Below are 13,955 nucleotides of genomic sequence, written 5' to 3'. Positions count from 1 at the left end.
TTCGAACCCCGAAGCAGATGGGCTATGGCAGCAGAAGACCACACCAGGTGCCAATCCTGTTAGCAAAGAAAAGGAAACTAAGGCTACAATTCTCACCAAAATTGGACAATAGAAGATTGGAAAAAATATTTCCTGGTCTGATGAGTTTCAATTGCAGCTGCAACATTCAGATAGTAGGGTCAGAATTTGGCGTAAACAACATGAAAGCATGGTTTCCATCCTGCCTTATATCAACAGTTTGGGCTGGTGGTGGAATGGTGTGGGGGATATTTTCTTGCCACACTTTGGGCTCCTTAGTGCCCACTGAACATCATTTAAATGCCACGGCCTACCTGAGTATTGTTTCTGACTACGTCCATCCATTTATGACTACAGTGTACCCATCTTCTGATGGCTCCTTCCAGCAGGATAATGCACCATGTCACAAAGCTCAAATCATCTCACCACTGGTTTCTTGAACATTACAATGAGGTCACTGTACTCCAATGGCCTCGACAGTCACCAGATCTCAATCCAATAGAGCACCCTTGGAATGTGGTGGAATGGGAGATTCGCATCATGGATGTGCAGCCGACAAATCTATAGCAACTGCTTGATGCTATCATGTCAATATGAAGAAAACAAACGTCACCCCTTAACCACTTTAAGGCATTAGAACCACTTTAAATGCTTAGTACTCCAGGATAAGCAAATGATGTCTAAATACCAGAGTCATGTTTATGCCTTCTTGAATCTTGGTGTGCTTTGTGTGTTTCTTCTGATCTGTGAAGTAATCCAGTGTAAGACTTTCCCTCTGTATAGGAGCTTCCTGTAATAAAGACCGCTCACTGCTGCTCTCTTAAATTGTGCAAGGTCTTGTCTTCGCCCCCTCTTGTCGTTTTCTATAGTGGGTGGTGCCTGGTGGACCCCTCCCACAGTTCTGCTCTCTGCACAGACTATGTACAGCACAGTGATGATGCCACTGCCAAATTTGCAAGGTAACATTTGGGTTGGCAAAGGCTTTTGGTACATATAAAGTGGATTTACTGTAGATCTTTTGTGGCTATTAGGAAATATAGGCACATCTCAAAAAAATTATAATATCATCAAAAAGTTAGTTTATTTCAGTAATTTAATGCAAAAAGTGAATCTCATATATTACATAGCTTTATTACACACAGAATGAAATATTTCAAGCATTTCTTTCCTTTAATTTTGATGATTAGGGCTTACAGCTAGTAAAAACCCCAAATTCTGTATTTCAGAAAACTAGAATATTACATAAGACCAATAAAAAAAGGATTTTTATTACAGAAATATAGTTCAGTATAGTATGTACTCAATACTTGGTCGGGGCTCCTTTTGCATGAATTACTGCATCAATGCGGCGTGGCATGGAAGCGCTCAACCTGTGGCACCCACTGAGGTGTTGTGGAAGCCCAGGTTGCTTTGATATCAGCCCTAAGTTCTTCTGCATTGTTGGGTCTGATGTCTCTCATCTTCCTCTTGACAATACCCTACAGATTCTCTAGGATTTAGGTCAGGCGAGTTTGCTGGCCAATCAAGCACAGTGATGCCATGATCATTAAACCAGGTATTGGTACTTTTGGCAGTGTGAGCAGGTGTTCTGAAAATTACTGCGCTGACTTTGGACTTGATAAAGCACAGTGGACCAACACCAGCAGATGACATGGCTCCCCAAATCATCACTGACTGTGGAAACTAGACACTGTACCTCATGCAACGTGGATTCTGTTGCTCTCCATTCTTCCTCCAGACTCTGGGACCTTGATTTCCAAATGAAATGCAAAATTTAATTTTATCCAAAAAGAGGACTTTGGAGCAACTGTCCAGTCCTTTTTCACTCTTGAAGCACTGAGACCACCTTTAGTCCACTCCTTATGAATCTCCCCCAAATTCCTTAATGTCCTTTGCTTCACAATTCTCTCAAGGCTGCAGTTATCCCTGTTGCTTGTGCACATTTTTCTACCACACTTTTTCTTTCCACTCAACTTTCCATTAATATGCTTGGATACAGCACTCTGTGAACAGCCAACTTATTTAGCAATGACCTTTTGTGACTTACCCTACTTGTGGAGGGTGTCAATGACTGTCTTCTGGACAACTGTCAAGTCAGTAGTGTTCCCCATGCTTGTGTAGCCTACTGAACCAGACTAAGAGACCAATTAAAGGTTCAGAAAACATTTACAGGTGTTTTGAGTTAATTGTGTGGGTGGGGGTGTAGCGCTACTACTGGAGACCAATATAAATAGTCCATAAGAAATTAAGTGTCCAAGTGAAAAAATGACATCACAACAGCAAACTTGATAGTGAGGAGAAGTGTAGAGTAAATCCACCACTGGGAAAAAAAAATCTGATATGCCCTTACCAGACCAATAGACCTGGATAGGCCTAAAAGGCAAAACAGCAGATAATAAAATTGAGGATCTAAATCCCGCTCTATTCCCTTCTCAATGGAAACTGCTGAGCCACCTGTCGATCTTAATTATCCACAATTAGCTGATTAGAGTGTGACATTTTGAGTCTACAATATTGAACTTTTTCACAATATTCCGATTTTCTGAGATACTGAATTTTGGGTTTTCACTAGCTGTAAGCCATAATCATCAAATTTAAAAGAAAGAAATGCTTGATATATATCCTTAAGTATACTCTTTGTGTAACATATCTACATAATATATGAGTTTTACTTTTTGAACTAAATAATTAAATAAATTAATTTTTTGATGATATTGTAATTTTTCGAGATGCACCTGTATATTAGAATAAATCTTTTTGTGCCTAGAGTTTAAGCTTTAAACTTAATTTGAACCTGTCAGCTATTGTATGGTTTTGATAACAAGGGGGATAGGCCCAGTTTCTTTTGCATTTCTCTCCAGGCAATAAATGTATCCCTGATCAGTAGGTTTTGCTTTAGGTGGGCAGGGATAATGTTACATTTAAAAAAAGTAAAGGTCCTCGCTACAAGGTGTCTGCTGAATTCAGACCAGAAAAACCTCTTCTGTGCGCCCCCTATATCCTGGTGTTATTCTGTTACTATGGGCTTGATTTCCCTCACTTTCGGGTTGAGCCCTGCCCCAGAAGTTAAGCTCCACCCTACAGCCAACACCTGTTTAGCAAGAGTACCTTACTGACCACTAATTGTGACACTGCTGCCTTAATTTTGGCAGGTATGGTTAAAAACTCACTTTTTTACATTTTATGATGGCCATGTAAGCTTCGATAAATGATCAATTTCTTTCCCCATCATTCTCTTTGGATAGGTATAATTGATCTATTGTTGACAACCCATTTGATCGGTATGCCACACGCATGTAAGCAGATTTTAATTGCTAGATATAATTATAACTTATGTAAGGCCTCTTTCACACGGGCGTGTTCCGTATGTCCGTATATCACCCCATCCCTTTGCGGATGATATACGGACATAATGCATGTCAATGGGATTGCGGATTTAGCGGATGACCATCCGCTGACATCCGATTTGCGTCCTTTCAGTTCTGTTCCGTTTTTTGGAACGGAACAGACCCCTTTTTTTCTTCCGTTTAAAAAAAAAGGAAAGGAAGCAAAATCGGATGTCAGTGGTGTCATCCGCTGACATCCGCAATCCCATAGACATACATTATGTCCGTATATCATCTGCAAACGGATGGGATGATATGCGGACATACGGAGCGGATGATACAAGTGTCATCCGTGTCCGTAAAAAAAAAAAAAAAAGCGACTGAACGGACAAAAAAATGGAACACCCGTGTGAAAGAGGCCTAAATGATGGATGACTCCTTTGTTTTCACTATGTAGTCTCACAATCTGATCAATTGCACTATTTATTAAAAATAATACGCTGCCATTCAATGCAAGTTGATAGATTATTTTCCACCCTTCTTGATCAGGTTTGAACGAATTTGATCAAAGTTGAGTCTACATCATTTTGAAGGGGAGTTATACACAAATTTTAAAAGTTCTCAGAAATCAAAAGAAGATTAATTTAAAACCAACAGCTCCACTCACTGATATTTAAACACAAAAAAACTACTAAAAAACTAAACAAAGATTGTGTTGCGCTATTACTTTAAACTCAGATAATTATTAATATGCAAATCAATTAAACAGCCAGAAACATATAAATAATTCCAAACACATAAATACAAATTTGCAAAATAAAGATCCACTGTGAGAATGAAAATTAAATACCATGTACTCACAAACCAAAAACCAAAACAAGGTGCAAGCGTATCTATAACACCCCCTCTGGGTGGGCATGATGGTATCACTACTAAACTCCAACCTAAGGTACATTGTAGCCCCTTGTAAGAGGATGAAATGCGTAGGGCGGGTGTTTGAAATACACTTGTATCTTGTTTTAGGTTTGTGAGTACATGGTATAACTTTTTCAAACAAACCAAGTTTGATTGTACTCCACTATCTGGATTCTCCTTGCTCTTCTCTATGTAAGAGTGACACTGTCCTGGCGTATGTGGGAGAGCCACCCATCCAGTGGGGATCCAGGCAGTGCTTGGAAGCATTGTGTGCAATGCCATTTTCACAGCCAAGGGTTGAGTGCTGTGCCTTTCTATCCTTTTTGAGATTTGTTCCTGAAGCGCTGTAAGACCTCCATATATTTGAGGTCTGAACCTCTGTATGTACTAATAGTGGCTGGAGCACTACAGTGGTGTTGGCTATGAAGTTCTCATTTCACTTCACGGTGAATTTAATTTTCATTCTCATGGTGGATCTTTATTTTGCAAATTTGGACTTTTGTGTTTGGGGCTATTTCTATTTTTCTGGCAAGTTTAATTGACTTGCATATTCATAATTATCTGAGAAGGAGAGTTATGGTGATTTGATTGTTTGCGTATTCAATCATGTTTGTAGTGCATCCCCTGTAGGAGCCACTGGTGAATAGGCATCTCCAACCTTGTACAGCCAGGCACACCAAATTTTCCACAGACACACAAGTCAGAAAAACACTCCATGCAGCTTTGTTTTGTTTTTTATTTAGGGGTTAAAAACTTGGATGGAGATAGGGGTATTATGGAATGCCCACTTGACTGGAACAAAGTCTGTTCAGGGACACTTCAACTATATTCACTCACTACGTACACTCATCTTTCTCCAGCACATCACAAGCCTGGCTGGAACACTGTTTAGGTGGCATCTGACAGGGCATTCTGTCAGATTCAGCAAAAGCCCATTACAAGTAGGGACCATAGGTCCTTTTGGTGTGTAGAAAATTCCCTGTGCCCAGCTGTCCTTCTGTGGCTACTGATACCAGCACCACTTTTTCAGGCACTGCCAGCCCACCTGGCTGCAGCTGCCCCTTTCACTAGCCCTCCTGGCTAATCTTTCACAGTCCTACCAGACTGACTGTACAGCCATCCCAGACTGCCATTCCTCAGTCCTCTTAGGCTGTCTCTCAGTCCTCTTAGACTTTCTCACTCACCAGCCACCTGGCTGTCTTCTGCCTGGAGATCTCCTGGACGTGTTTGCTGGCTCCTGCTGTCCTCACACCAGCTCCTGTGCCTCTGGACAGGACACCTACGTGTGTTTTGAGAGGATCTCTCCAGCACCTGAGCCCGAGGTCACCCGCCCCCCCCCCCCCCCCAGATTAGAACGCTACTCTCAAGGGCCTCCAACAGCCTCCTCAACACTCCATCTCCAGCTTCCACCCAAACTCACATTGCCCCTGCTGGGCTGACTCAGAGTATTTAAGAGGTGATCTCCCCCTGCCAGCCCATTTGGCCAGGGATTGGTTGGGGCCCTCGTCAATACTCCAGGCAGCACCTCCTAACCTCCCTCCCATTCTTATGGAAGTTTCTCAAAAGTTCCAGCAAGGCGGGGGAGGTACCAGAGGTGCTGTCTAATGAGTCATCCAGCCTTCCTGAATTCACTCACCCTGACCCAAATTCAAAACACTGACTTGGCTGCCAGCCAAGCCTAATTTTACCTATACTACAAAAAAATATACATACCTAGCACTCTACACTAAAGGGTGCTACACTTTGATAGAATTGTACAGAGTGCATGTGGCCACCATTACACTGTGGACATATTGGTTACATCATGTGTACTCACTACTGGAACAATTGTCAAGAGCCCCCTTTAACTATTTTTCTGCCAAGATGGATACATGCAGTTCAGCTCAAGCCTGTGAAAAAAGACATGAACATGTCAAAGTAAAAGACTTAAACTTCAAAAATAATGTTTTGCACAGCAAAAATAAAAACTATAAATAAAAAAGAGATTTAACTACAGTGTGCACTTCTTCCCTCCTTACAAAGGAAAGGTAGCCATCCCAGGCTTTTCATTTCTCATCCTCATTTCTCCATGTGTCTAATGGAGAATTATGTCTTATTTCTTTCAGGAGTAGTGATGCAGCAGAAAGTCGTAGCGCTGTGTACGTGAGACCTCATAGACTCTTCATTGATGTACAGCCAGCAGGGGGTCAAGCTGGACAGCCACTTCTTATACAGCCTAAAATTACTTTCCTGGATATCAAGGTACTCCTCTCCTTTTTTATTATAAAAGACCCCATCTTTAGTAGCACAGCTAATACCACAGCTTCAAATTTAGCTTTTCAGTTTTCAGCTGATTTAAGAGAATCCACAAAATAGGATTTCACATTTAGGCCTCATGCACACTCGACATTTTTACAAATCCCCAGCATGTTCTCCTATGTGTCCATGCACACATAGGCTGTTATCAGCAGTTTTTGGCAGGGGCATTTTCTGGCTATCAAAAAAACGAAAACTAGTGGGTTCTGGGTGGCGTTTTGTCAGCTGTAAAAACGCTCTAACATTGATAAACACTGATAAACTCTAAAAAATGCCAAAAAACCCTGCTTACTGCTTTTTTTTTTCAACAATATTTTATTTGAGTTTAACAGGTACAGTAACAAAATAAAATATAGTATATAACTTTAACATAGATGACAACTGGTCTGGGGAGGCCCCAGAGATGTATAGTAACGAAGTAGAACTACTTAAGTACTGTACTTAAGTACCGAAATGCGGTATCTGTACTTTCCTAGAGTAGAATTTTTTTCTCCTACTTCTACTTTTACTTCACTACATTTTTTCGATGATTTCGATACTTCTACTCAAGTATTTTTTTTTTGTACTGCATAGTTACTCGTTACTTTAAAAAAAATTACCACTGCCAGAACAGTAGATGGCAGGTTGCATAAAGCTCAAAAAAATGTGTATAATGTCATTTGTAAATCAGCGCATACGAAAATAAAGGCTGTGTATAATAAAAGCTGCTATACCAAATCTTTCCAATAAAAAGAAAATATGAAACAAACAACTAAATGGTGCTACAGCGCTTAAAGTGCATCAAGAAACTACTAACAAACACAACTTGGCTGTGCGAATAAAGTGCCTGTGCAATCGATATAATATCATCGTTGCCCCCAGTGCCCTGCCCACACTCCACACAGTATCAAAAATAAAGTGACATGAATGTGCTAAAGCCTAAATGCAGTGAAAATAATTATTCCAACAATGTAACAGTAAATTCAATTCATATAAAATATGACAATAAATCACAATAAAATAAGTTATGAAATAAGTTAGGTCAGGTGCGTGCAACAAGTTGAAGTGTGTAAACCTATCTATAACGAAAAGTCCATAAATGAATTCCAGTGTGCAAATCTAAAGTGTCACTTCACTTGTCAGATGCTTCCACCTCCTTCAGTGCTCGAGTGACCGACCAACACACTTAATGGTGGTGGCACTGGTGGATAGCGTCTGGGTGGCACTGGCACTGACTGCACTGGTTCAAAAAGCCATATATATTTAATTATTTCAATCCTTAATCTCATAGGTCCTCTCCTCATAAGATATTAATAACTTAAGATTAGGTGATGAACTTCTTGGCGGCCCTGGCAGGATGACGGGGACACCCGCCACTTCTGGAGCCGAGCCGCTGTGATTCCCCAACATGTGACAAAGTGACAGCCAGGAGATCTAGTGGCTAGTAGTGCTCAACAATACCGCTTTTATATATAAAAATGAAATAAAATATACTGACTCACAATTTAGTAGTAGTAGGTAGCCTGTAGCAGTAGGCAGCACAACTCAATTCAATCAATCCCACAGCCTCGCTCGCGCCGCGGCCCACGGAATCACTGTCATGATCATCAAGTTAAGACCGCACTGGAGGAGCCATGCTGCCGTCTTCACACTCGAGGTCTCCGCCTCTAAACGTGTTGTGTGTCACTCAGACTCCACCCCTTAGGGCACTTACTGAGAGGAGTTGTGACGCGGGCGGCGGGACGCGGGAGCAGGACTCGGAGCATTTTCTTCGTTATCTCATCTTCTTCTCTATGAGGTGAGTGAGGTGGACCGTGGAGAGGGCCTAATCCTTGCCATGGCAAATGTGCCATTTGAGAATCAAATCAATATAAAATAATAATATATTATATACACACGGGTCATGGGTGGCTTTTTTGAACCAAGAAGAGTGAGACTGACGGCTATGATGATTATCCGACCATCCATGGTCCATGGACCATAAGTGTTGTGTTGTGGTGGTGCCTGTGCTTCCTGCGGCCTGCCTCTGCCTGTGCGGCTGTGCCTGCACTGCAGTGGCCGTTGGCAGTGGCACTTGACTTGAGCAAAGCAAATGAGCACTACTAGTGTGAAGGACAGGTGGTGGAAGCATGTTCTGACAAGTTCTTATAATGAAAATAATATAGACAGCTTTTTGAACCAGTGCAGTGCCAGTGCTACTAAGGTGAGAGGCAGAGAGAGAGGCTATCCAGTCCACCACTTTACTTGAGCAGATCACAGAAGAAAGGTGGAAGCATCTGACAGCAAGTGACAAGCACTTCCTAGATTGCACACTGGAATTCAGTTATGGACTTTTCGTTATAAAGTTTAGTTTACACACTTAAACTTGCACCTAAATTATTCACAATCACAACTTATTTTATTGTGGTATTGTCATATATTTTATATGAATTAAATTTACATTGTGGGAATAATTTGCACTGCATTTAGCACAGACATGTCACTTTATTTTTGATACTGTGGGCGATGATTTTGAATACAAGAAGAATATATATATACATAATTGCAGGCGCTTTATTAGCATTTTTAGCACAGCCACTTTGTTAGTAGTTTTTGATGCATTTTTTACTTTAAGCGTTGTAGGTTTGATGAAGCTGGCCTGGCACATCATCATCAATTGAGCAAATCAAATCAAACCGCGATTAAGAAGACTGCGCATGCTCCTGTTCTGCCTTTTGATCAGCTGAAAAGATGGACGAACCAAAAACACCACCTTCCACCCCTGGCCCTTCAACTTCAAGTGATCTGCCTGGCTGTGAGAGTGAGGAAGCTCAGGAAGGAGACCACCCTGGCTTTAAAAGGTGGATGCTTTAAAAGGGGAAGGGAGGGACTTTATCTGTTTTTTGTTTACAAAAAGTTACAGCCTAAGGAATTGTGATTGTCCTTTAGGTTAATCATTTGAATAAATCATTTGAAATAATAAAAAACAATATGATGTTCAAACTTTTGACTTCTTTCTTTAATAACTACATAACACAGTACTTCTACTTCTACTTTCAGTACTTGAGTAGAATTTTTTTTTCAAAACTACTGGTACTTTTTACTTTTAGTACTTAAGTAGCAATTTTTTTGAAAAAAATACTTGCAATACTTAAGTAAAAAAAATGTTGAATACTTTAGTACTTCCACTTAAGTAACTTTTTCTGCGAGCACTTCCACTTCTACTCAAGTCACTTTTTGATCGAGCACTTGTACTTTTACTCAAGTAGAAATTTTGAGTACTTTATACAAGTCTGGGAGGCCCAGTGAGCAGACTAATAATACAACACAAATGAAGTTGAGCACTAGAGAGAGGGCAATCCCTCCAGAAATCTTGGGGGGAGTTTGAGGAATGGGTAAAACAATAAGAAGAAGGTAGGTAGGGGGAGAGGGGGGAGGAGAAGGAGGGGAGGGAGAAGGGGAGCGGGGGTAGAGAAGGGAAAAGGGGTGGGGGGGGAGATGGGGGGGTAGGAAGGGCATGAGATGAGGGGTAGTATCGTAAAAATGTAGTTATAGATTGTAAATACCTGTTGACCCCTCTCCCATCAAGGGGGGTCAATAGAAAAGCAGACAGGCTATATCTCAAAGGAAAAGGAAAATGGAGCAAGTCAGAATTCGATAGAACATCCTAATAACAATAACAATTTAGGCATCAGAGTCGTGTATCGTTTAGTGGGGGGGTTTATACCAGTGGGGAAGTATTGTCGGGAAAGGTCCTGGGCGGACGTGAAGATGCTAACTGGGGGGGGGGGGGGGTAAGGGGGTCACCCCTGAGTGGGGGAATGTACTGATATAGAGGTCAACACTGGAGGGGGGAGTTAGACATTATTGCGGAGAATGAAGCGTAGGCCCGATGAATGATCCTGAGTTGCTGTTTCCTCCAAAATTCGTTAGTGACATAGGTACAAATAGAATTGTAGCCAGCTATGATATATTCCTTGGAGCCTTCAAAGGACAAATCCTTATCCCATGGGGATTTTGTTAGCTTGCCTTTGATGTGGGCGGGTTGAGATTGGTGCGGTTTGTAGATGTGAGCAGTTTTGAGGTCCTTTAGCTCCAGAAGAGAGTCCATAATGGATGCATCAGAATCTTTTAGTTTTGTCTCTGGATAGAGTCTGTGCAAAGGCTGAGGCTTGGTGGACGTGTAGGAAATGAGAGGATGGCAAATCAAAACGTAATTGCAGTGCATGAAAAGATAGGGGGGATCCTGACGGGGAATCGAACAGTTGAACAAGGAAGCGCAGATCATGGGTGGCCCATGTGGAGAAGATAGCCCCGCAGCCAGGAGGGGTGGCCTGCGATAAGCAATTTGGATGAGAAAAAAGGGGATAGTCCCAATTTTCTACGGATTTCTCTCCAAGCTATTTGTGTCGCGTAGCAACACATTATGTTTTCGGGGGGTGGTAGAGGGAGGAGGGGGATTTCCCTATTTTGATACCTAGATAAGTGATATGAGAGGTAGTGACTGAAAAGAGGGAAGTGGAAGTCAACATGGAGTTCCTGGCGTGATAGAGGGGAAGAATTTCGCTTTTGGAGAAGTTAATGCGGAGACCTGAGCATTTACGAAATTTGTCAAATGTGTCTTTGATAAATGTCATGTCTAAGGCAGGGTCGGAGGTAAACAATAAAATATAATCGGCAAAGAGAGCCGTGCGGACCTCTTCCCAACCTATTCTGACTCCATGGAAAGAGGAGTTATGGAGGAGGTAGCGTGACAGGGGTTTCAGGGCAAGATTAAAAAGAAGGGGGGACAAGGGACAGCCCTGTCTAGTGCCTTTGTGTAAAGGGATATTGTTGGACATGTGGTGGAAGGTGATCACCCTCGCGCTGGGGGAGGAATACATGGTTTCAATGTGGTGAAGGAAAGGACCCAAGAAACTGAATTTTAGTAAGGCCATACGAAAACCATTGGAAGCTGACATTATCGAAAGCTTTTTCCCCATCTAGAGAAAAAAATGGCTATATCCACCGCAGGGTGTGCCCTGGCATGTTCAAGAACCGTCAGGACATTGCGGATATTGGAGGTGGCCGAGGGACCTTGGGTGAATCCAGCCTGGGACGGGTGCAGAAGAGAAGGCATAGCAATGCCAATCTGTTGGCCATTATTTTGCATAACATTTTAGAGTCTAAATTTAGTAGAGATATTGGCCGGTATGAGCCCGGATCTGTCGCATCCTTATTTTGTTTGGTAATGAGCTTGATAAAAGCCTGGTAGCCTGTTGGGAGGTAATCATCCCCCTTTAGTATCATTTGGTATGCTGACGTCAGAGTGGGGGTAATCAGGGCATTTGTCAATTACTAGAATTCCGTGGTGTATCCGTCTGGGCCGGGGGCTTTACCAGAGGGCAGTGAGGCAATCGTGGATTGGTCCTCCTGCTGCGTGACCGGAGCATTGAGACGGGCCAGCTGGGATGAGTCAAGCTTGGGAAGCTGGACCCCTGCCAGGAAGGAGTGGGCTTCACTTTCTTCGAACGGGTTGGGGCCGTATAGTGCAGCATAGAACTGTTCCATGATAGAGTTAATTTCCCTTTGGTCTGAGGATATGGTTCCTGTAGGACTTTTCAGGGCGTGTATGTGGGTCAGGGAGAAAGGGTGTTTACACAGTCGGACTAGCAGTTTAGTAGATTTGTTCCCAAATTTATGGTATTGGAGGGCATAAATGGAAAGATGTATATAAACTAGATTTTGCCTCCTTCCATTTAAGCCTATTGTCAGGTGTGTTTTGATGGGAGAGGCGGGCTTGAGCCGAACGAAGGGTCTCGCTTGCCTCCCTGAATTAAATGCCGCGTTCTGTTTGTAGGCTGCAGTAAAGGCAATGATTTTGCCTCTGAGCATGGCTTTGACCGTCTCCCACAACAAAATTGGGTTATCCACATGAGCGGAATTATCCACCAGAAAGTTTGTCCAGACCTCCCGGAGGGCATCCTTGAGGTCAGGATTGTTAGCCAGGTACCCAGGGAAGCGCTAAGGTATGGGCAAGGTGGGGGTAGTCAGATAAGATAAAGAGGTGGAGGTTGGAGAGTGGTTAGAAATCGCCATGTCAGCAATAATAGGGTCTTGGGTGTATTGTAGAAGCAGCGAATTAGTAAAGAAATAATCAATTCTAGAGAGCGTGTCATGAGGTGGTGAGTAGAAAGAATATTCCCTGCCTAAGGGGTGTGCCGAGCGCCAGATGTCCACAAGGTATAAGCTATCAGCAAATTGTGCCAGAGGGGTGGGTGAAGGATGCGCAGACAGAGTGGGATGAGGTTTAGCAGCTGATTTGTCTTCCCAGGGATCCATTACTGCATTGAAGTCTCCTCCTACTAGTAGTGGGAGATGTGCGAAAGGGGCTAGTTTCGAAGTAAGGAGTTGAAAGAAGGATTTTGTGGTCGGGGTAGGGGCGTATATACAGTTGAGAGGACCTGTTCCTTTGAGTTAATACGCAATTTGGCAATAATTAACCATCCATGGTTGTCCGTGTCGATCGATAAAAGTTCACATGGGAAATTTTTATGTATAAGGAGAAGCACACCTGCCTTTCCTTTGGGAGAAGCCAAGCCAAAGACTTGGCCCACCCAAAGTTTGCGCATGCGGTTAAGGGAGGGAGGTGTGTTTCCTGGAACAAAGCGTTTTAAGGCATTTCAGGTGTGGTAAAATGGCCATGCCTTTGTGTGGGGACCTTAAACCCTTGACATTCCAAGAAATAACTTTCATATCAAGGTGGGGTAGGAGGTGGGGGTTTCATAGAAGAAATGATAGTGTGTAGAAAGAGGGGATACAAAGACGCCAGAGAGATATACCTACAGATGGGAATGTAGGAGGAGAAGAGGAGAAGAGAGTGTAGCCTATCACAGTGGGTATGAAGGGGATACTATCACTAAAGAAGGAGCAGAGCATCAAAACAAATAACATAAGAAAGCATACCAGACTTCACTTTTTTCCTCATGAGAAACTCCATAACTGACAGTGTTACCAGAAAGGTTGCATGGTCTGCCCACAGGGTTAGTGTACAGCTGGCATCCACAGGTGGTGAGATGAGATAACCCGAGGGCTGAGAAATTGGTTCCGAGCAGTGAGAGTAGATACCCTGCAGCCTCCGGTATAGCTGTGAGTAGAAACAGAAAAACAAATACATAAAGAAAACTGAGCCATGACTGCAGTGGTAAGTAATATGGCAAAATTATGACAAGTAACTTGTAAGCTAGCCGCGGCTAGCGCGGGGGGGGGGGGGGGGGTGTTGAGCAGAAAATAACATCATAGACTATACAAGGAGTATGCATATGATCAGGTGAACAATGAAGGATAACATAAGCTGGGAGAAGGGAGCTTGACTCCCGAAACGCGTTAGCGGTCGCAATTTCCAGGACATGGTCCAACACATGGGTGACGGGAATTTGCAATACGATTTTTATTCTTCATGTT

General features: G+C 42.7%; 1 protein-coding gene across 3 annotated transcripts in view; it reads left to right on the top strand.

The window, feature by feature from the left end:
- The window catches only part of PKHD1 (PKHD1 ciliary IPT domain containing fibrocystin/polyductin), a 1,006,139-nt gene that overhangs the window by 894,650 nt on the left and 97,534 nt on the right, over positions 1–13,955 (top strand). For all 3 annotated transcript variants that reach the window (XM_082249887.1, XM_082249888.1, XM_082249886.1), the window contains exon 61: positions 6,365–6,500. In XM_082249887.1, the coding sequence (XP_082106013.1) occupies positions 6,365–6,500 (136 nt within the window). The remainder of the gene's footprint in view (positions 1–6,364; positions 6,501–13,955) is intronic.

Source organism: Pelophylax lessonae, assembly GCF_965119305.1.
Source record: "Pelophylax lessonae genome assembly, chromosome: 3".
Lineage (NCBI taxonomy): Eukaryota > Metazoa > Chordata > Amphibia > Anura > Ranidae > Pelophylax > Pelophylax lessonae.
The sequence above is the reverse complement of the archived record's forward strand: the minus strand, read 5'-3'. Positions and strand labels throughout refer to the sequence as shown.